Source organism: Haliotis cracherodii, unplaced genomic scaffold, assembly GCF_022045235.1.
Source record: "Haliotis cracherodii isolate W230 unplaced genomic scaffold, xgHalCrac1.p SCAF_28, whole genome shotgun sequence".
In the NCBI taxonomy this organism is placed as follows: Eukaryota; Metazoa; Mollusca; class Gastropoda; order Lepetellida; family Haliotidae; genus Haliotis; species Haliotis cracherodii.
In genome coordinates this window covers 4,602,268-4,627,669 of record NW_027266284.1, presented here as the reverse complement: position 1 = coordinate 4,627,669, position 25,402 = coordinate 4,602,268, and the positions used below count along the sequence as shown (strand labels likewise).

Here is a 25,402-nt window from a genome sequence, read left to right as displayed (position 1 = left end):
TGACAAGTGTATAGATTAAAGGCATAGATTTCATGATAACAAAGTCATAAAATCACACATGGGAGTAAATATATTAGTGTTTGGAAGTTTAGCACTTAGAAGTTTCTAGGATTATTCACTTTAATCCCACACACCCAGCAAGTTCGCAATGGAATCTTGAGTATTCCATGGCAGAAACCTAAAAATCAATCTATCTTGATCCACTGCGATGTATCACCTTTTAACTGATCATTGTCATTGTTGTTGGTATTCGACCAATCAGGATGTACGGTAAGCGCACCTTGTGCAGGCTGCAGATAGCAACTGACTGCATATCAGGTAAATTGTCTGCTCCTATGCTTTACTGGAACATTATATGTGTATGGGTGAGTGAGTATGGTTTTACGCCGCTTTTAGCAACATTCCAGCAATATCACGGCAGGGGACACCAGAAATGGGCTTCACACATTGTACTTATGTCGGGAATCAAACCCGGGTCTTCGGCATGACCAGCAAACGCTTTAACCACTATGCTACCCGACCGCCCCTATATGTGTTTGGAGCGATGATCGGTGACCTGTAGTGTAAACAGGATGTGAACATTGTGCAAATGAAAGTAATTTAGTTTCTGTATGTTTAGATCTTGTAAGTTGTATACATGGTATGAATTTGAAGCAAGGGATATTTATTGTCCTATTTGTGGAATATATTACTGACTGCATTCAGTGCAGTCTGCTCATAAACTTAGGCGTAGATTTTATCCTGCACCAGTGCAGTCTTGTCAATGAGAAATCACAACCTATAATGGCAATTTGCAGGATGTCAATAAAAGCTTGCTTTCAAATGAAGATAATTAATGTGTTTTCTTCAGATAAGTGCAACAAATTTTTGTGTGTCATGTTTGACGTAACACAGTGACACTTCCGGGCTGGAAATAGCGATATGTTGCTACTTGATAATGACAAGGGAAAAAGGTTTGAGGCCAGATGAAGGTCAGTCTAGAGACCAGAAACAAACATTATCTTTGGCCTGATCAGAATCACTAGTTGTTCCACTACTTTATCAAAGACAATAATTTCCTATTTTTTTTCTTGTCAGACTAAATGACTCTGAAAATGTTTTCCCGACTCAAGGAGACAAACATCCTTCTCTGATGCTGCTTAAGTCTGTGTCAGCCTAGCAAGGTCATTGTAACTTGCAAAACCTTCCAACTATCATTTATGACATTGTCATGTTCAATGTCAAACACTCTTTGTTCACTTGATTGATGTAGAGTTTGCACTGTATGCCACACGGATGTATTGTAAACTACTATACTGAAACGTGTTAACGTGGTATTTTCAGTCTAAAACTACAAGTACCTGACAATACACTTTAAGTATCTGGTGTCAGCTTATTAATAAACATATTCACAAAGGCAAAATTCACTGTGATCACTTGAATTCATTGACAAGAAATATGATCTCAATGGTGATTTGGACTAAATGGCTCCGCTGTGTTCACAGAACATATCTCTAAGACTGCCAGTGTTCAGTAGGCACACACAATGACCAAATTGTACACCTGTGGTGTATATTCTTGACATGGTTTCAATTATTTGTTCACTCTATTCATATGAACATAGAGATACAAAGATCCAAATCTAAATTCCATGTTATTGTTTTGATAGCTTAATAACTACTCTTGTATACGGACAGAGAAGATAGGAATACTCCCGTCAAGTTTAGACAGACACTCTGGTGGGACGAGGTGTAACACTCAGATTATTTGTTCTTTTTCATTTGTGGGGGCCAAGGGGTTTGTCATCTTCTGATGACTCATGTTTCAATTTATGTTTAGGTGAAATTTAAATCTTACATGGATGATAAGCACGACATTGGACAAAAAGAAATTATTTTTTAATCAATTCTGACAGTTTGTAAGGATCAAGAACAAATGATTAAATTTGTATGACCTTCAGTGAACATTTTATGGCAGACATTCACTACATGGGACAAAAGGATATAAATGTTTGTCAATTCTCACAGCAATATGTAATGTAAAACCATTAATCTGAAACTCATCGTAAATCTAAACACAACTTGTGTTAACAGGTTGGATTTAAGTGGTAAAGATATCTTAAACTGTCATTATTACATGTATTAATTCATAAATTTCCATGAGGAAGTTTATGACCAGTCATATGAAATCCTCTTGAAAAAAAGTTGTTGTCACTTGCAGCTGTCGCCACAATCGTGATTGATCATGAGTGTGACGGAACTGTGTTTAGTGATGTGGAGATTTATCTGTGCGTGTTCACCTGTTACAGGCAGTGGCATCATCTGGTACAGAGGCTGCTATCATGACATGAGCAATCAGATTGGACAAGATGGTGTTAATGTGCTGTCAGAAGATTCACCTCTTGTTGGATGTTCAAAACTCTGTGCAAAACAAAGGTAGGTAACTGTGGTGGATTTGGGATATCAGTTTGGTGGGGTTTGGTTCTTAGGGGCATGGAAACTTAGGGGAAGGATAAGTCATGTGAATAGATGTTAGAGACAGTGTCACTGATGTGGGAGTACCCCTGTGGGTCCCTGTGATAGAATGTGTCCCCAGGACCCAAGAACCATGCAGTCGTAAGAGGTGACTAATTTGGGTCCCTGTGATAAAATGTGTCCCCAGGACCCCACCCTATTGCTAGTTGTAAGAGGTGACTAACTTGGGTCCCTGTGATAGAATGTGTCCCCAGGACCCCACCCTATTGCTAGTCGTAAGAGGTGACTAACTTGGGTCCCTGTGATAGAATGTGTCCCCAGGACCCCACCCTATTGCTAGACGTAAGAGGTGACTAACTTGGGTCCCTGTGATAGAATGTGTCCCCAGGACCCCACCCTATTGCTAGTTGTAAGAGGTGACTAACTTGGGTCCCTGTGATAGAATGTGTCCCCAGGACCCCACCCTATTGCTAGACGTAAGAGGTGACTAACTTGCGCCCCTTTGATAAAATGTGTCCCCAGGACCCCACCCTATTGCTAGTTGTAAGAGGTGACTAACTTGGGACCCTTTGATAAAATGGGTCCCCAGGACCCCACCCTATTGCTAGTCGTAAGAGGTGACTAACTTGGGATCTTGTTGTAGAATGTATCCCCAGGACCCCACCCTATTGCTAGACGTAAGAGGTGACTAACTTGGGACCCTAAATTGTGACAACATTTATGGCATTTCCGAAGTGCTGAAATTGTGTTTGCCCTCAGTATACTTATAACTTTAGACCGACTCACGCTAGCAAGTATGTGTCATATTGCAACCCTGAATAAGGGCTTAATCACTTCAGTGTTTCCTCACACATTAAACTTATGCCATGATATAAATTAATTTAACTAAATCTGCTCTTTGTTCCCATTGATACCTCTGTGTTAAGCATGTTAAGATCTGAGTACACCTCCATAGGTGAGGGAGTCAACATTGAGTGAACTTTGACTGGCCAATCTAAACGAAGGATGTGCGAGTTCTCGACCCAATCATATGTTGGCTTTCTAAAACAATTAAGATTCATTTCTTTACAACTCGATTTTGAAAACTTTAATTTGCAGAAATGAAAATACAACCATTCCTTTGATGGTAGTTCCATTTCGTGTAGGTGCCATGGTGTCAAGAAGCAACAGTGTGTATTAAATTTCCACAGCAATATAATGATGTTATTTCTCTACATTTGGAAGGTGTCTTTTTTGTTTGTTTTCGAGATACAGAAATCAGATATAATTGTTGGAATGTTTTGCCCACTAATACTGAGAACTTGGAATCATCAACAATGACTGGCTGATTAGAAGGTTCCCCTAGTGCGACCCCCCTATGAAGGTGTCTTCAGATCCTTATGCAGAGAGGTATCGTATTGAAGTAAAAGATCTTTTTTTAGATTGTGATATGAATGAAATACTGACAGTAAAAACAACTCACTCACTCACTCACTCACTCACTCATGTTTAAATTGTGAAGATCTGTGTTAGAATTGGTCATCAGCAACCAATGCATCTTGCAAGAGGCGACTAACGGAATCGGTTGGGCAGACTCACTGACGTGGTTGATGTATGTCATCGTATCACAATTGTGTAGGTTGATGCTTATGATGTCAATCACTGGATATTCTGGTCCCGACTCGATTATTAACAGATCACTGTCATATTGCTGGAATTTTGCTGAGTGTGGCGTTAAACAACAAACAAACAAAAGCACCCATTTTCAATGTTATTTGAGAAGTGTACAATTGCTGTAGGAAGATTTGAAACATGAAAAAAAGAAAGTTTGTGGAAAGGTGTTATGTAAGATCAGGCATGAGGGCGGAGTAGGTTTACAATACCCACTGTACATGTCGTCATGGTATGCGGAGATGTAGGCGGGGAGTCTGGACCGCTACTGAAAGTACAGGTTCACTGATGGGGATACCTGGTCATCATCTGTCATCACTGACGACCTGTTGGGGACGACATTTATACGACATTCACAGCATGACGGGCCTTGAACATGAAAAATGATGTGAGTGTAACCTAGCTGGTGAATACGGAGCAAAAAGTCTGAAAACCATGGAAACTATTGAGTCCTCAGGCTTTCGAAGATCAGAATAACCCTGCGATGTCACCTCACAAGGTTATACAGCTTATTGCTAAGTACTACTGAGTTAATGTGTAATACTCTGTATGGTATTTTAAGAAATGAAACTGAATTATTAATTTGCCACCAACATGAAAAACATGTATAGTTTGACAATAATTATACCTGTACATTGAGTGAGGTGTGTTAACCCTTTGCTAACCTCGTTACCTGTCTCCTTTGATGTCTCTATTATCTGGTATCAGGTGACAGAAACTCGTTAGTGCAGGTAACCAGGGCGGGACTGGACAGTCTTCCAGATAAAGAGGTTTCTGTAGTGAAACTTGTCTGAAATGATGCATGCCTCCTAATGTATAAGAAATACAGACAATGAGAGGCAAACACTTGAACTTGGCCTTGGAGATTGTGAAAATAAGATGGCTTAAAGTGAGTTTGTTAAAATCTAAAAGGCACATTGTCCATATTTCTGGATATGCATATCAAAGTATGTGGGCATCTATTAGAACAAAATACTCAATCAGCACAAGACCAGTGTTTGTTGGTTTCACCAAGTGGTAATCTTTCCGACCACATGAAACTAACATAGCAAACAGAACAATGTTGTTGAACAATGAAATCATGAACTCACTCAGTGGACCAGCAGTTAACCTGCATGCACTTGGAGAGACAAATAAATATAACATGCACTGCAGCATGGCCACTTTAAGGTCGGTGATTGCAATGGATAGAAGAAGTACTGTCACATTGTCACATTGTCACATTAATAAAGGGGGATGAAAACAATGGCTGATTGTTAGTTTGTTGGTCGGCATGTCCTAGAAACAGCTGTGTATGTAATGGCTTCAGGCAGCCAACCAGAACACGAGATAGGCTCGGTCTGGTCGTTATTGTGGTTTGGATCAACTTACCTGTCTGTATTTAGACGTTGCGACGGAGCTGTGTCTTTAGTGGTTGATTGGCAGTTTTATCACCTGATCAAGGCTAAAACTTCAGGTATACATTTCAACTTTACAGAAAGTCAAACGAGGAATGTTGTCAGCTTTCATTGTATTGGTTTTAACCTGCAGACAGAATGATGTAAGGGAAGGGGGAGATGGGGAGGGTAGTGTCATGCTGTGGAACATGTGTATTTCCAGAATATCCTTCAGGCTGCAAGAATTTAGGATAATTTGTCCTAAGTGAATCAATTTTAGAAGCCTAGGGCCTTTGTGAGCCTTTGTTTCACACGGGACAGAAAATCCATCACAGAGTGTAGCTTGTCTATGTATTTGCCATTGCAAGTTGCAAGTAGGTTACTATGTACCATAGCCTCTGTAATGTAGAATATGTTGAGAAATGTAGGCCATAATAATAAAATGGTGATTGACATGGCTGTTAAGCCTGAATCTAATGAATGAATGATGGAAACCCTGGATACGATTGTAAAACTGATAGTTGGGCTGAGCAGAAAATTTCCAATTCCAATTTTCAACCCAGTGAGTGAGTGAGACTGGGTGAGTGAGTGAGACTGGGTGGGTGAGTGAGTGAGTGAGTGAGTGAGACTGGGTGAGTGAGTGAGTGAGACTGGGTGAGTGAGTGAGACTGGGTGAGTGAGTGAGTGAGACTGGGTGAGTGAGTGAGACTGGGTGGGTGAGTGAGTGAGTGAGACTGGGTGGGTGAGTGAGTGAGCAAGAGAGACTGGGTGGGTGAGTGAGTGAGTGCGACTGGATTGGTGAGTGAGTGAGTGAGTGAGACTGGGTGGGTGAGTGAGTGAGTGAGACTGGGTGAGTGAGTGAGTGAGTGAGACTGGGTGGGTGAGTGAGTGAGTGCGACTGGATTGGTGAGTGAGTGAGTGAGTGAGACTGGGTGGGTGAGTGAGTGAGACTGGGTGGGTGAGTGAGTGAGTGAGAGACTGAGTGGGTGAGTGAGTAAGTGAGTGAGAGAGACTGGGTGGGTGGGTGAGTGAGTGAGTGAGACTGGGTGGGTGAGTGAGTGAGTGAGACTGGGTGGGTGAGTGAGTGAGTGAGACTGGGTGGGTGATTGAGTGAGTGAGACTGGGTGGGTGATTGAGTGAGTGAGACTGGGTGGGTGAGTGAGTGAGTGAGACTGGGTGGGTGAGTGAGTGAGTGAGACTGGGTGGGTGAGTGAGTGAGTGAGACTGGGTGGGTGATTGAGTGAGTGAGACTGGGTGGGTGAGTGAGTGAGTGAGACTGGGTGGGTGAGTGAGTGAGTGAGACTGGGTGGGTGAGTGAGTGAGTGAGACTGGGTGGGTGAGTGAGTGAGTGAGACTGGGTGGGTGATTGAGTGAGTGAGACTGGGTGGGTGAGTGAGTGAGTGATGACTGGGTGGGTGAGTGAGTGAGTGAGTGAGACTGGGTGGGTGAGTGAGTCAGTGACAGGCATAGTTGCATTTTAAGGCAATTGTCCAAATTACACACGTACAGAATTTAGTTCTATATATAGAACATGCCAGAACTGCTTGAGATGTGGAAATATACAATTGTAAAACTGATAATTCCAATTTTCAACCCAGTGAATGAGAGTGGGTGGGTGAGTGAGTGAGTGAGTGAGTGAGGTATTAATACCTGTAAATAATGAATACAGTAGTGTTATTTCTCATCATCTAGGCCCTTTAATCTTGAACAGCGTTTTAGCATACCTTGGAATAAGTCAGAGAGTTTGATTGCATGCCGTTCAAGGATATCCTTGCTACAACCCATCCTAGAGACCAAAACGAAGAGAAGCACATCCAAACTATTGTAGTATCAACTCGATCCGTGTATAGACTACACTGACAGTCCACAGCAATCTATGAATTAACCTTAGTATCAATTTGACACATCTTTATAATCACACCTTCAATGATCGGCCAGTTGATCAGTGAATAACACTTATGATAGCCACAGGTTCATTAACAATTTCAGAAATGTCTCCTAACACGTTTATCGTGTCAGTCATTTTGATGTCTTGTACTAGATATAAATATTTTGACGCGCTGTCATTGTGATTTATTTACCGAGGTAGTTCTCTAACAGGCTTTTCTCATCTAATGAGAATGTTATTTAAATACATTTGTTGTACAGAAACTACAAAAGTTGTTCCTGTAGGGTATGGGTAAGCTCATGTCACCTCTAGTTTTGAGGAACTATTTTTACAGCTGGTTGTTGTATGGCTATCAGTTTAAACATGACATCACACGTACGAAATAAAATTGTGTACAGATCTATGCCTACCTACTTCCTGTGAGCGACAAAACAGTGATATAAAAAATTATAAGAACTGACTTTCACATTGTGTGAGTTCATTGGTGTATGAACCTTCACGGAGTGAGGGCCAAACATTGTAGACCGGTGAAGATCGGGGGTAGAATAGGTCTTCAGCAACCAATGTTTGCTGTAAAAGGCGACTATGTTTGTGGTAAGAGGCGGCTAACGAAATCGGGTGGTGAGGCTCGCTGACTTAGTTGATGCATGTCATCGATCCCAATATGATATCAATCACTGGATTGTCTGGTCCAGACTCAATTATTTACAGATAGCTGAAATATTGCTGAGTGGGGTGTAAAACAACAAACCAAACAACCAATCAACCAAACATTGTATGAACGTCGGAGCTTGCTATCATGATAAATACCTGAGCCATTTTCCACCACACCTTTCTATTGAGTCCAGTTGGAAGGACATAGCACCAACAATAGATGTCCAATCAAAGAACTCTTGTTCTGTCATCATTAGTACAGGCAGTTATCATCAATACTCGACTCTGTGTGCCGTCTCAAATATACTGTTCAACATTTGATAGGGATATTGTGAGTGTCTAGGTGGAGGATACATTGGACTGGTTGTTTAGAGACGTTGGCATACGAATAGGATGCGATTTGAGCTGGAACTGATGCATGTTTTCATAATCAAATTAAGCATTTAAATTATCTTGGTAAATGGATCAGTTTGCACACAAATTATGTTCTCAGCTCCCTGGGGAGCACACAAGCTAAGGTAAAAATGTGTCGAAATACTATAAAGGAATGTGCCTGTACTTCTTACATAAATCTTCTAACATGTTTGTGGTTGTTTTGGTCCCAACTGGGGGAATTTGTTGGAGAAAAGTATGTAAAGGTACTATAATTTGTGGCGTTAGACCTAACTCATGCTTTCAGAAAGAATCTCTTTGAGGATGTCAAATTTTCCACAATTATGCTTTCAGTTGGGAGGGGTTTTCTGACAAATTTTTGAACTGCTCCCAAGCATGTTACAGTTTGATTATCAGAGGTGTGGAATGTCACCATTGATTGGAGAGAAAATTCTGATAGGTAGGCACACTCACAGTTCGTAAGATAGGGGCATATTTCATTTGCTTGAATAATTATCCCCCGCCCAACAAAGTTGGCGGGGGATATAGAAACGGGCTCCGTCCGTCACGTTTCGTTTCCGGAGCATAACTCATAAACCATTCAATATTTTTTCATGAAACTTTGCAGGTCTGTGAGATACATGCTGAACTGGTGCCTTTTGCTATTTAGAAATTTTAGAAATTTTTATTTTTTACGTTTCCATGGCAACAAGATGGACTTAGGTTCTGTGAGGGTAGGGTTCGTTTCCGGAGCATAACTCATAAACCATTCAATATTTTTACATCAAACTTTGCAGGTCTGTCAGGTACATGCTGAACTGGTGCCTTTTGCTATTGTTAAATTTTAGAAATGTTTATTTTTTACGTTTCCATGGAAACAAGATGAACTTAGGTTCCAAACTCATCTTTTGTTAACAATTTCCATGACAAGTTCCACCTCGGATAAAAAAGGTTAGGGTTTGTTTAGATTTAATTATGTCATAAATTCTGCAACAAGGGCGACGGATATAGCCACGTTAGTGGCAAACTCTTGTTGCATTTTGTGGTCACATACGTTTAGAATGTGATTTGCCACAGGTGTTGCTGCATGTATCTAAGAGGAGTGTTATGTTTTCAAGCAAAGCCTTGGAGGGCACAACAAACATGTCACTGCTCCGTCACTCAACTCATGTGCCCTGGTCATGGATATATGACAATGTAAGTTTTAGTTTATGTGTACCTGGCTCAACACCATATTGTCCCAAACTGACGGTATTGTGTCAAGTTATTCTAGCATAAACAATGAAAGTCTATAATTAAGTCGCAACAAAAGCTCACGGCTTAAAATCCGACTTAAAAGTCTTCCATATAACAGACCTCAAAGGTTTACCGATGATACACTTAAAGAGAAAAGGGGTGTTTAAGACCCGCTGTGCAAGCAAGCCTGTCTCATGAAAATGACCTGAAGAAATGAGATGTCACTTCACAGAATGTATTCATTCATCTAGAGCCACCCCTGTGTGAAAATAGACTGGTCCAGAAGTTAAGTCTCTTTCTCACAGTGCAGTACGTGCTCCTTACCTGTGCCAGGCTGAGGTTTACAGGTAGAATTACTTCAGGTTAGTGAAATTTTAGTCAAGTGAGAAATTTGTTGCAATAGTAATTACGTTAGTTTATTGTTTCTTTATTGATGATTGAGAGGAGGTCTTGAAAATCTATGCAGGGTTCATTTGAGTGATTGCTGGATTTGTGAAAGGTACATTTGAGGTTTCTCCTTGAATTGAAATATGTATGGTGCAGTGTTGTTTGTTGTGCCGCTGTCCTTTGTGGTGCAGTCATGTGAGTATGTCTGTCAGACAGTGTGTCATATGAAGGCTGTATTGTTTTTACTTATTCAACATACTGCATCGGAAACAAAAAACTTAAATTTAATACCAAATGCAGATTTCATATTTTCAAATTTATTTCCTTCTGTACTTTTAACTGAAATCATTTATTTGTTGGAAAGATGACTGATGCCATTTGGCATTGTTTTGTGATACAGTTGTCCCTCGTTATTGCGCCCTTCGATATAGCGCTACCTCGGTTATAGCGCACGGTAAAGCTTGGCTCCCAAAATTTACTAACATTTTTAATAAACTCAAGTTTTCCAATGACACTATGTTTTCCCCCATCTAAGAAAACAGTATCAGCTGATCACCGCGATCACATAACATCGGAAATCCGGACTGAAGTACGCAATTTAATCCTATTATTATAATATCTGGTAATAAAAAAAATGTTCAATGTTTATCTCGACTAATGTTTGCAATATATTTTATTATTTATATTCAAAATTTCATTCAATAATCATAAAAATGTTTACAATAATTTCGGCGAAATCGTATGCGAAGTGATCGGAAGATCGCATAACTCACCTTTATTTACAGCAACCATTGTCAGATTACTGCTATTGATGCCTTGAAATGAACTGATAAAATAAAAATTTCAGATACAATTTCTTCCGACCATTGCATCAAAATTCTTTGAAGTTGTATCATTGGGTATGTTTTAACTGAATCACCGGTAGATTATGAGGAAACGTGTGCACAGCTGATTGCTATTTCCGGCTTAGTTTACGAGAAAATACACACGGTAATCTTAATCTCTGCTTATAATACAATGCCTTGGAAAGCAGGAATGCATTTTAAATGGTAAATCATCATGTCTAGTGATGTTTTTTATCAAATTTCTTACTTTTATTGACCAAGTTTGTTATACCTGTTTATTCACCTGAATTCGCTGAAGGGATACAATGTGTCTTTATTAAAGCGCATATCAATACTTGATAAAAAATTTTTAACACTATGAATCATAAATAACTTCTATTCTAATCTTTTTTGAAACACTGAAACGTGCAACATAGATCGTGTTAGGTAGGCAGAGCATGTATACTGTTTTGTTGGTCATCTAGCACCTATGATTCAACCTTCGTTAAACCGCTGATCATCTATAACGCTCATCAATTATTTGGACCCCGAAGGTAGCGTTGTAGCGAGGGATCACTGTATATTCTTTCACAAAATGATGTCAGGGTTATATATGCCCAGTTGCAGTTGCATCAGCATTTGTGTGAGAAAGAAAATGATGATTTTTCACTGGCCCATATACACCAGGATGCGACTTTAGCCACTGTCTGAAGACCTTGTCAAGTAAAATTCTGTTCTGTCTAGTAAGATCAGCTAGTAAGATATGATTCAACACTAAGTGTACTGAAAATGATGATAACAGCCAAGTTGGGCTTGTAGACTCAAATGTTTTTGGCCCCAGACTGATACAGTAAAATATATAACATATGTATTAAGAAAATAGTATCTACAATGAAAAACATGGAGTTTTGCTCTTCACATCTTATCTAGCAGTTATGGTGATAAAATAAATAAATAAATAAAAAAATATAATCGAAATCTCTGTGAAGAGAGAGAATTTATTTTACCATGCTTTGAAATCTCCTTTGTTTGTATCATTTCTTTGATTTCATGTTTACATATGTTTTGTAAAGTAAGCACATAAAAACATGACGAAAAATCCTATTCTGAAAAAGAACAATGAATATGAAATATTGAACTTTTGTGTCATAGGTTTCTCACAGTCAAGCTGTATACCTGGCAACCTATTACATTTCTGTTTGGACATGTACAGGTTTTAATGCTATTTCTTATATACATGAATTTATGCATGAGCATGTGTGGATTTCTACTCACTCAATATCTGGAGCATTCATACCAATCTAGCCTTCCTGAAGGCAGTTAATGCATTGATAACATCGGAATATATGGTAGTGTGTGATTTATCAAACCTAAAATTGCCTTGGGTACATATTGTCTAAATCGGTTTGAATATACATATTCTTGTCAAATATATGAAGAAAATAATTTTAGTGAAAGCTTGTGCCTGTTAGGCAAAAAGATTGTATCAAGGTGAATATGTTAGTGACGCCTTATTGACATTGATAGACTTTTTAGATGCTTGTAATTACAGATGTGTCCCGGAATATCTATCATACAATGGGCTCTGATCACACAATGGATGTTTTTGCCACTTTATGCTGGCCATTTCATTGTTCACAAGGGTCTATATTACGTGTTGCAAATTGTATTATGAAATGATTTTTTAACAGAATAAATTTGTGACAAATTTATTATTATATGATTTTATAACAAAATAATTTTGTGACAAACAATCATTTCATAACAAAGTTTGCAACCTGCAACATAGGCCCTTCTGAAGGGTTAAATGGCTAGAATAAAGCTGCTTTAAACCAAATATTTTTTCCTCTTTTAAAAGTGTGTTGTGAAATTAATTATGATGTTTGTACGGCTCGTCCTTTTAATAAAAAAAGTGGTTTGTTTTGAACTATACAGTCATGCCCCGCTTATACAGACTTCAGATATCCGGAAACCTCGGTTGCCGGACGATTTTCATTCAAAACGAAATAATTACTATATAAATTTACCCGTATATACGGAAATTCAGTTTCCGGAACCGGATGGTCATTTTCATACACAAAACACTGAAATGCACACAAAATTGTCTCACTTACCCGGACAATTCACTTCCGCTGGTGGTAATCCTTTGATTTGTGAGAAGTCAATTAACAGAGTGACACTGAGTTACGTTTGAGACAAGCTTGTTTATTGTACATGTAATCCCATTCGATAAATATGGAGTCTGTGGAGGGCAGAGTCAGATTTTTTTAAACATGTGTCTTGAATAAAGATTGAGTGGATGTATCTGTTTGCTCTGTCATCTGTCATGAGTTGCATAATTTAAGGGAAGTAACTCTTCCAGTAAGAAGCTGGTTTCAGTTATACGGAAATTCGTTAATACGGACGAATTGTGAAATGATGCAAGTGTCCGTATAAACGAGGCACGACTGTAGTACGCCCCCAAGTATAATGCGCACCCCCTTCTAGCGGATTCAGTATTTTGGGAAATTTGTTTTTGAATATTATACGCAGAAAAAAATTACATTGTACCCCTTCAGCAAATTCCAGTAAACAAACGGGTGATGAGAAACTTGGTCAGTACAAATTTGAAATTTAAGATAAAAAATCACCAGACATGTTGATTTACTGTTTAAATTGTATTTTTTATTCTGCTATGCATTGTTTTACATCCAGGGATTAAGATTACTTTGTGTAATATCTCGTAAACTAAGCCTGAAACTGCAATCAGCTGTACACACGTTTTCTTGGAATCTAACGGTGGTTCGGTCAAGACACACCCAATGATATAACTTAAACCGGATTGGCAAAAATTGTATCTGAAACTATTTTGTTATCAGGAATAATATATTCCAATATCTTGTTAATTTAGATGCAGCTTTTACTAAATATAATTAAAATAATAATAACCCTAAGTATAGCAGCTGATTACTATTGCCGGTTATCATTTTCCATATGGAACCAGTTCGACCAGTCACTGTCGAGGCTTCCGGGCACGTGATCGCGAGTAGTGTGTGTTGACATAGAATCGTCAAACTATAACAAATATGATTTTTAACAAGACAAAGTATGTCATTTATGATATATGTATCCATTTTCTAAAAATGGAACTAAAGTTCGTTTCAAGGCATCAATAGTGGTAATGTGACGGTAGTTGCTGTTAATAACGATGAGTTTTGCGATCTTCCGATCGCTTCACACACGATTTCGTCAAAATTAATTAAAACAATATTAAAAGGAATTTTGAATCAAATTGATGAAATAAGTTACAAAAGAAAAATGCTTCTTTTGGACAGTTTTTAAAAAAACAATATAAATAAGAATAGTAAGAGTTGTGATGAAATACTTTTTAGAAGTAAAGTAATAAACTCACTTTGCACAAATGCAGAACATTACTCTATAAAAGTTATAAGGCTAATTCATATGAATAATTGAAAATAGAATTCAAGTTAAGTCACGGAAATATCATGGAATATAATTTCACACCTTTTGTGAAGAAATGTGGATACTATGTAACAAACACGCTATAGTGTTGTTAAGTTTAATGATTCAGCCAGCCATACCTGTTTGCATTCTCTAGGACTCTGCAGTTAATTTACATGTAGTACACAGTGTGTTGTGTGCAGTAAAACTCTGATCTCATACCATGAACTGTGCACCAGATCAAAGTCCCTCATTTAGAAGTAGAAAGTTTTTAGTATTATCTTCTATTTACACATAAAAGCTATTCAGATTGAATTACAAATTTGAAGGTTTTGTGGTACTCTGATTGAATGGACATGTATGTAAGGTAACTGCAAACAAATGTCCTGATTGTACTTTCTCCCCTATGTCTCCTGACTGGAGTACTCCTGATCCCCAGTCTATATAACTCATCTGCTTCACAAGCGCCCTGCTCCGATACATGAATGGGCAAACACGATTTGCCGTTATTCATTCTCATGGACAATAGTTTTATGATTTTTTATAGGGAAAGACATGTATTGTTGGTCTTTACCATTTGTTTAGCCGAGCAAATATAATAGGTTGTAGATTAGGGAGGTGGGGAGAGTCAGCACAATAGACAGTGACCTCGCTGTAGTCATTTGTCTTGACTCATTCGTATCAGTGGCTGTGGGACTTGAAGTACTAGCCTTTTGCTTTCCTCTCACAATGTCACAGCGTAAGTAATTTCTTATGGACTTATATCCGGCTTATAGAGAGAATGATAGGTCTTTCTTGGCTTGGGTTGTTTGAAAGGCCATATGGTACATGTGAGTATACCTTGCCATGAATTAAAACCTATTGGAAAGCGCAGATTTGTTGGACAATATTCTTTTGATATTGAATTCACGTTTTTTTTGTAAGTGTGTTTAGTCTCTGAGTGGAATTTGTGAATTGTTGCTGATAAGTCCTGCAGCAAATTGTTGCTGATATGTGTCCCAGCAGTAAATTGTTGCTGATTTGTGTCCCTGCAGTAAACTGTTGCTGATTTGTGTCCCAGAAGTAAATTGTTGCTGATTTGTGTCCCTGCAGTAGACTGATTCTGATTTGTGTCCCTGCAGTTAACTGTTGCTGATTTGTGTCCCTGCAGTAGACTGATTCTGATTTATGTCCCTGCAGTAAACTGTTGCTGATTTGTGTCCTGCAGTAGACTGTTGCTGATTTTTTTTGTCCCTACAGTAAAATGTTGCTGATTTTTGACCCTGCAGAAAATTGTTGCTGATTTGTGACCTGCAATAAACTGTTGCTGATTTGTGTCCCTGCAGTAAACTGTTGCTGATCTGTGTCTCCTGCAGTAAACTGTTGCTGATTTGTGTCCCTGCAGTAAACTGTTGCTGATTTGTGTCCCTGCAGTAAAATGTTGCTGATTTGTGTCCCTGCAGTAAACTGTTGCTGATTTTTTTTTGTCCCTACAGTAAAATGTTGCTGATTTGTGTCCCTGCAGTAAATTGTTGCTGAATGGTGTCCCTGCAGTAAACTGTTGCTGATTTGTGTCCCTGCGGTAAATTGTTGCTGATTTTTTTGTCCCTACAGTAAAATGTTGCTGATTTGTGTCCCTGCTGTAAATTGTTGCTGATTTGTGTCCCTGCTATAAACTGTTGCTGATTTGTGTCCCTGCAGTAAATAGTTGCTGATTTGTGTCCCGATGTATGATATTTGCCCCTTGGCGCACCACTTTTGAACCATTAAGGTCTATCTTGTGCATGGACATGCCCCTTCAAACCTAGTCTGCAGTCCAGAGATGAACTGTTTCTGATCAATAACGAGTAGAAAGTACAATATCCAGGAGAATGGGGTTGAGGGATAGACAGGTGAGTAAAGCATTTGCTCATGCTAACGACCCTAGTTCCCCAGCCTGCATGAGTTCAATGTGTGGGACCCGTTCTGATGTTCCCCCATTATAATGTGGCTGCACTCTCACTCGCTCGCCCACCCGCTCACCCACCCACCCACCCACTCACTCACTCCTGTTCATGAGTTTCCAGCTGAGCCTTGCATGGTGGCATACGTTTTCAACATAGGTAGAACTTCATGTATATGGAGGGTCTTTCTTCAGTCCTGCCTCCTGTGGAGAATTGGTTGTGAAAGTGGAATCACAAATAAGATGTTGGACTGTAAGTCTGCAACCAATTAAAATGAATCGTCTGAACTATGTGGCGTAGAACTATTTTCAAAATGGTGGACTTGTAAGCACAAGCCTACAATATTATTCAGGTTCACTCGATTATTCTGCTACATTTCATAATACCTCTGGCAGCAGTAGAGTTGTGACATGCAGTTACTGTAAAGTATGTGACACCGGGTCCCACCACATTTATATTGTATAACGCAGAGCAGAGGCGGATCCAGGATGTGGTGGGGTGCGCATAATACCCAAGTCACGAGACGATTTGGTTGAGGGCACAGTGCAGAGACCACTTTTGAAGACTGTGATGAAATTAGTTGTACACTTTGATTTGAAGACAAGAAATTTGAACAGTCATATTAGGTTAATGTCTGACACCTTCTTGGGTTGTGTCATGACAGTCACTAATTGCAATATATGGCTTCTGGCATGTGCAACAACCAAAGCTATGAATATAATTTATGTCCTGTATATCCTGTTATCCTGTCTATGAAAACAAGCAGAGGGAAGGCTGTTGATCATTTGCTCGTTCCACAGGGCGATTTTAGCACTACGACTATCGTAAGCCTATGTTAAAGTTTGGGTGTTAAGATCGTCTTAGCACTATGAGTATCCGAAGCCTATGTTAAAGTATGGGGGTTAAGATCGCCTTAGCACTACGACTTTCGTAAGCTTATGTTAAAGTATGGGGGTTAAGATCGCCTTAGGACTACGACTATCATAAGCCGATGATAAAGTATGGGGGTTAAGATCGTCTTAGCACTACGACTATTGGAAGCCTATGTTAAAGTATGGGGGTTAAGATCGTCTTAGCACTACGACTAACGTAAGCCTATGTTAAAGTATGGGGGTTAAGATCGCCTTAGCACTACGACTATCATAAGCCTATGTTAAAATATGGGGGTTAAGATCGTCTTAGCACTACGACTATCGTAAGCCTATGTTAAAGTATGGGGTTTAAGATTGCCTTATCACTATGATTGCTTTGTGGAACGGGCACATTATCAACAGCCTTCCCTCTGCTTGTTTTCAAGAGAGATGGTGAGTTTCAGGTTCAGTGTTGTCTTGATGCTGTGGTCAGTGTCGAGATGCTCAGAGATGCAGTCACCCCAGTTGTACTGTGGTGGAGATATCACAGATCCCTTGATGTCAGCAAGAGTGGATGGGTAGCTTTTAGTGTTGTGTCATTCGAATCAGACTAAAACAAAGCTATAGTAGTGGTAGCTCATGGGTCAGGGGTATGCCTCATGAAGTGTGTTCCCTGGATAATCGAGGAGGACCCTTGGGGACCCTGCTAGTAATTGTTCCACAGTGTGTGGTGGTCAAACGACGTGACTTCATGGATCAGGTGGTCTGACTGTGCCTTGTCTGGTTGTGTGGCATCATACACTAATGTGGGAGGTGTTGCTGGCTATTTCTGGGACAGGTTTGTTTGGCCCAGATTTGATTATTTACAGAGGGGCCTGATGTGGCCTGAATATTTTTGACTGCTGTGTAAACAACAACAAACCAATGATGACTGTCAACTTTGGACAACCACAAGACAGAATATCGTGGTCAATAAAACCAGAAATTATTTTTCAAGAATTTGTCCTTATCATCATAACGTCTACTGGTGACAACACAAGTTGCATTTTGGAGTCTCTGAGTTTGTCTCGTGTGAACCAACTGAGGTTGAAAACTGAACACAAAGATATAGGTTCAGGTTGAGGTTGAGTTAACAGCGTGTGAATGAGTGAGAGTAGATGTCTGTCTAGGTCCTTGCATCCTGAGCCTTCACTTGATCAGGGTGGTGACAGCTGGTATACTGGCCTGTGTAGTTAGACGGCTGTACCAAGTACCCCCCCCACCGTACACAGACATAGAGCTCCTTGATGTAAGACAGACTTGACGTCTCTAATCCCACTGGGACGGGACGGAGAGACGTTCAACTGAATAGATTTCATTTTATATTTTTTATAAACACTTTCGCTTAAAGTTTGAAGGTGTGTCTATGTTTTGATGGAGTAGAACATAGGTGTAGTTTGAGCTGACTTTTACATGACTGTGGTGTCTTGAAGATGGCCTACAGGACGGATATACTCCTGAACAGGTTTATCATATTAATGGTTAGGAATAGTGTAAGCTTTATGTTTGTATGGTAAAGATTCTTTTAACAAGGGACTTAGATGCTGGGGCTCAACCCCCAAAAGTACTAGAATTTGTACTTTAGTAAGAAAGTGTTATCCCAAATATAACAATTGTTACGTTTGACCACTTTCTACATAGTATTGTGTGTTCATATTTTTCGGTCATGGGAGGCGTGCCAATTTACATTTGTCGGAGGGGGACACAAAGTGTGTGACTGCCAGTTGTCAGACTTTCATTTTTTGTGGAAGCCCCATTGGCTGAGTGGGTTAGATCACTGACTTTGTGTGCTGGTGATTTGGTGACCCTCCTCTAAGAGTGTGGTTTCGAATCCCGGATGGGACTCAGCCCCCCAAAATACTAGAACTTGTATTTTATGAAGAAAGTTTTATCCCAAATATAACATTTGTGAAACCAGCAGTGGTTGACTGCTTGCCATGAAGACGCATATCTGTAACCTGATTGTTCATGCTGTAGGGAAGCAGTATCTCTATTCGATACATATGCAGTATTTAGTATGTTGTCTTCTTGTAAAATATAATTGTAACATTTAGCTTTTAAGCATGATGGAACAAAAACACAGGAAACAGATCAGGCCTTTTCCTACAATGAATAAGGATTTTGAGATATTGTACATGATAATGTCAACAGACATTTGACAATACACAACAGGACGTATAGTACTAAAGTACTCATGGAAATGAATAAAAACTGTTTGGCTGGATTTAATAATCGACACAAAGCATTACGTAGATGTAAATACGAAATAACAGAACAACTTGAAAAGTACTAGTCTGGATTTGCTAGTTTTATCCCAGTGCTAAATACAAAATGTACTTTACAGGAGGTAATTTGTAGGCACTTTCAACATTCAAAAATAAAACTAAGTCCAAATTGACATGGCAGAAACAGGCTATAGGCATTATGCAAATTAGCCTGGAAAAAAGTTATCAAAATAAAACAACAATAAAAATAACAGCTATGTTTATGTACATAATAATAATGACATTTTAGATGTTGTTTGAGAAGGGAATATGTTACTTTTACGTTCTGATATTTATATGATTCACTATCCCACAATGCCACTCACAAATCACTAACCACTGACAAATCACATGCATGTGGGTTTCAAGCACCTGTTTTCACCTGTTGTCAAGGTGTCATAGGTCATGGACATTCACCTTGATCTACCAACACCTGGTTATGCTCAGTTTCACAATAGTCTGTTTAGTTCATATTTTTACACACTTTTATGTGTAAAAAGACATAAAAACCTTTGATACGCTGTATTTGTGCCAAGGCCCTATTAGTACTAATTGAGTTGTTTGAATATTTATATATTTTGTATATTAACTGCATTTATTTAAAATCTGAGATCGAAAAAACAGTTTTCTTTCATTTCCGTGAGTACTTAAATAAGCAAGTGTACTTGTTGATTGATGACATGCATCTGAATCATTGTCAATGGAAACATCTTGATTGGGAATATTGATGCACTAGTTCCTGTCAAGAAGGTTTACAACACACATTGCTGGTTCACTACAAGTATCACAGTTCTGTAATTTCTATTCTTAGGCCTAAAATAAAGGTTTTATTTCCTATTTCAGGCAAGCTTAGTCACAAACATGTCCTTAAATATACACATTCATTTACAATAATCACACACATACAATATTATATTAAATTGGGTAACTAGATCTTTTGGTGTGTGTGCTTTTTATGACTTTTCTTTGAGAAACAGTATTTTACAGTAAAAAAGTATTCAATAAAATCCTGCTTTCAAATAAAGACAAGGAATGGTTTATTAGTAATGAAGCACAACAAATTTACACGAGTTGTATAATATACGGACAATACTGGGTGGTGACAAAACTATGTTGCAACTCAAGAATGATGAGAAAAAAGGCTTTACGGTCAGGGGATCCAGATTAGGGTTGGTTGGGGAAGCCTCATATTTCTGTATTGGCCTTACCATACCTCTGCATTGTCAGGAATGGTTTGTACCGGACTTGTTGCCAGGTATGAGGCATGCAGGCTGAGTCAAGGGGTTTACCGGCTTGGCTCAGAAGGCCCCTGTTGACACCTAGCTGCCACAGATTATCGGATATTGAACTGACTAAAGAATTCCCTCATTTATACAAGTAATGCTCTTAGACTTTTGCTGCTTAGTGGAAAGAGCTGGATTAAATAACTGTCCATGTTGACATGAAGATGTCTGCCTTGGCTAATCTGCAAGATGATGGATGGACATTTCATTGAAGCTTTGATCTAGAAATGAGATTTTCAGAACCTGAAAATGAAACATATATTTCCCATATTGGATTGGATAGTCTGAAGACAGTGTAGATGTTTAAGTTGCTCTTTTCATGAATTCATGATATCATCTTGGACAAGAGGTGAGGTGAGGTGAAATGGGGTTTAACGTTGCGTCCAAGATTATTGCACTGATATAGAGACGTGCATGTACGTGTGTGTGTTTGTGTGGCTGCTTGTACTAGTCCGGACTGATGCCGATTTATGGTGCTAGCTCACTGAGATACCATGCCGCAGTTTAACATGAATACCCCACTCAGACACAGTATACTGACTCCGAGCCGACCAGTCCTTGTTTTAGCCCCTTAATGCCGAGCTCCAGACAGGGTAACAACAAGTACGATCTTTTAACGTCTTTTGGTATGACGCGGCCGGGGATCGAACCCTGGACCTTCCGCTCTTCGGGCGGACGCTCTACCACTAGACCACGGAGGCGGTTCCTTGGACAAGAAGAACATAGGGTAATTGTATGTTGTGGATATTGTAGTGCATTTGGTGATGTATTCCTGGTCAGAATAAGTCGCCAGTATGACAGTGAGGAATGGGTGGTTCCAATCTTTGTTTGATGCGGTGATAAACCCAACTTACACATTCATCACTGCTAACCTGATAATAAGGGGTATTCAATGGTGCGTGCGTGCGTGCGTGTTTAATTCAATCCTGATCATAATTGGTATTCAGTGTGGTCTGTCTGTCTGTCTGTCTGTGTACGGATAGAATCTTCTATGTGATCTTTTTATGTGGACAGTGAGAATTTGATAAAACAATATATTATGTTTCAACCTTTTCATTTCATATCCTTTCAGGTACCTATTTGCTGGAGTACAAAGGGGAGATAACTGTGCTTGCCTTAACAACACGAACAGCCTGTCAGCAGTCAACAAATCCTTCTGCTCACAACGGTAGGTCTGTATGAATACATGTAGTGCTCATGATGGAGAGACAACATAGGACATGTTTGTGTTACTTGAGCATGTATCCTCCCTTTGTTGTTTAGTCCTCCCATCACACCCCCCTTACACTAGGGTTGACTACCTGCCTCATCCCATGCCTGTCATGTACATGGAGATGCACTGTTCCAGTTATTAGTGGAGCTTGTCTCTGTTACTCTGTCGAAGATAACAAATTCAGCATAATATTGATATCTTTTTGTGATACAGTGAACACCAACTTGATAGCATCGATAATGTATTTATGACAGATAGAAACAGATTGGTCCAGGTCTCTCTCTCTCTCTCTCTCTCTCTCCACACAACCCCCCCCCCCCCCCCCCCCCCACCCCCACACCCACACCCACACCCCCATCCCCATTTGTAAAGGTATCAAGGTGAGACGTAACAACGTCAATAAAAAAATGAATCTGAACAAGATGAAGATTAATCACCGCTGAAGTGTTTTTCCTTTTAAGTTAATTTTTTTAGGTGTTATGTTAAATGAAAACTGGCTACAATGGAAGAAATAATAGGCTGTCCCATTATAGACGCAGGGGTGGTCATGGATACATCCCACATTCTGGGGTTTCACAACTGGGTGTATATATACTACTCAAAAGAAGTTAAAGAACCCCCAATTGTATATATAAGTAATGGGAATGGACCTTACATGATATGATCAGTATATCAAGATTGCCACCTTTCTTGAACCCTTTCTTGAACCCTATAGTCTTGTATGAAAATGACGAGTCTATTCTGCTAATGACAGATTTTGGTTATATTATTGTGATCTTAGTGTGGTTTTTGGAAGTGAGATATGTAAGTAATTACTAGGTACAATGGACGATCAACTTCTTTATTACCAGATTGCTGAAGCAATGTATTGGTGTCGCTGACATGTTGTGATATAAATGGAATAATTATGTTAGCGCTGTGAGTATGCGCCTTGAGTATGGAGTCTGCCTCACTATCAGTACACATTGTTATTTTTTATTATTTATGCTATTTGAAGCTGCATTAAAACCAAACTCACTCACTCCAACAATCTAAGTATCTTTTATCATAATCTCATTGTATGCTTTGAACAATTTTAATTTGATCCAAACAAATTGAACTACTGGTGAGAACATAAAGCCTTGATACTGTGGTGACATCATCAAAGACATATTCTTGCTTCCCTGTGTATGAACTCTTCACAGAGTTGTTTTGGTTTTTGACTGTGTGACCTGTCACACAACAATGAAAGCTGTCAGTGTGGACGTGTGATGATGCTGTAGTTGATGTGCAGCTGTTGGTCCGTGTATGCGTCACAGATGAGTTGCTGTGACCTGCTGTGTCACTTGTCACTCCGTCAACTTGCTTCTCTCGTCCTGTTCTGTTTGACAGAAAGCTTACATATTTCAATAACATCTATGTCCATACTTCTGTCACTAGGTCTATCACCATATATGACCAGGGTCCACTTGCACAAAGTGATCTCAGCACTACGACTGTTGTAAGTCTATGTTATAGTATGGTAGTTACGATCATCTCAGCACTACGACTGTTGTAAGTCTATGTTATAGTATTGGAGTTTCGATCATCTCAGCACTACGACTGTTGTAAGTCTGTGTTATAGTATTGGAGTTACGATCATCTCAGCACTATGACTGTTGTAAGTCTATGTTATAGTATGGTAGTTACGATCATCTCAGCACTATGACTGTTGTAAGTCTATGTTATAGTATTGGAGTTACGATCATCTCAGCACTATGACTGTTGTAAGTCTATGTTATAGTATGGTAGTTACGATCATCTCAGCACTATGACTGTTGTAAGTCTATGTTATAGTATTGGAGTTTCGATCATCTCAGCACTACGACTGTTGTAAGTCTATGTTATAGTATGGTAGTTATGATCACCGTAGCGCTAAGATGGCCTTGTGCAACGGGCCTCAGATCGGCACACCATGTGCTGACTCAAGTTACAAAGATGTGTTTATGAAGATGATAACAGATTCAGTCCAGCATGAGTTGACCATTTGACCATTTCCCAACATCCCTGCAGTTTCCAGAAGCAGGTTAGTGTAGGTCCCCAACATGCTATCTCTTGTCATAGAAGCATCTCCAGTGGACTGGGTGGTCAGGTGACTTGGTTGCATATGATTTGACCCCGATGGTGTTTGACGTTGATGATGGTGTGAGTCACTGGTTTGTCTTACCCAGACTCAATTATTTACATGCTGCTGTGATATAGTTGGAATATTGGTTGTAGGGCCTTAAGACAACTGACAACACATTTCTCCAAACCGTCTTAATGTTTTCAGTGTACAACATGAAGTGCTATTCTTTCCAAATTGTTGGTACGGTTGATGCAGTTGTGTATTGCATCTCTATTCGCTGTGCAGAGTTGCATCTCTTAGGCTTGGAATGGTCCTTTTGTGGCAGTTTTGTCCTGATTATTTTCCCTGATTATGTACCATACCCTTGATCTTGGGATTTCCTGAAGTGGTAAAGATGTGAGACCAGTGTCAGAAATAACTGCTTGCTTCCTCAAATGCCTGTGTACTGGGACACACAGACAGATCATGTGCCTTAAACTGGGACACACAGACAGATCATGTGCCATGTACTGGGACACACAGACAGATCATGTGCCATGTACTGGGACACACAGACAGATCACGTGCAGTGTACTGGGACACACAGACAGATCATGTGCCATGTACTGGGACACACAGACAGATCATGTGCCATGTACTGGGACACACAGACAGATCATGTGCCATGTACTGGGACACACAGAGAGATCATGTGCCATGTACTCGGACACACAGAGAGATCATGTGCCATGTACTGGGATGATGACACAGACAGATCATTTGCCGTGTACTGGGACACACAGACAGATCATGTGCCATGTACTGGGACACACAGACAGACAATGTGCCATGTATTGGGACACACAGACAGATCATGTGCCATGTACTGGGACGATTACACAGACAGATCATGTGCCATGTACCGGGACGATTACACAGTCAGATCATGTGCCATGTACTCGGACACACAGACAGACAATGTGCCATGTATTTGGACACACAGACAGATCATGTGCCATGTACTGGGACACACAAGCAGATCATGTGCCATGTACTGGGACGATTACACAGACAGACTTTGTGCCGTGTACGGGGACACACAAGCAGATAATGTGCCGTGTACTGGGACACACAGACAGATCATGTGCAGTGTACTGGGACACACAGACAGATCATGTGCCATGTACTGGGATGATGACAGATTATTATAGGGGTGATGTTTGAAGTAAGTAAAATGTCCTATACAGCGAATGTTTGTGGTAAGTAAAATATTCTTTTCATTTTGCTTGCATGGTTTACATCTTTTAATATTAAACGTCTTATATATATCATGGTGAAATGTTGGATGTAGGTAAAATAATTTATATATCCTGGATGAAAAGTATGACATAGAATTAATCTATCATTTGAAAAGGCATGACTATTAATAGAAGTCCCTGTTTGTCAAATTCTGTCATTTTTTAAAGTTGGCCTCTAATAACCAT

At 39.6% G+C, this 25,402-nt stretch overlaps 1 protein-coding gene across 3 annotated transcripts in view; it reads left to right on the top strand.

Moving 5' to 3' along the window:
* Positions 1 to 25,402, top strand: part of LOC139473393 (polycystin-1-like protein 1) — a 235,293-nt gene that overhangs the window by 2,184 nt on the left and 207,707 nt on the right. For all 3 annotated transcript variants that reach the window (XM_071255959.1, XM_071255957.1, XM_071255956.1), the window contains exons 2-3: positions 2,288 to 2,414; positions 21,713 to 21,808. In XM_071255959.1, the coding sequence (XP_071112060.1) occupies positions 2,288 to 2,414; positions 21,713 to 21,808 (223 nt within the window). The remainder of the gene's footprint in view (positions 1 to 2,287; positions 2,415 to 21,712; positions 21,809 to 25,402) is intronic.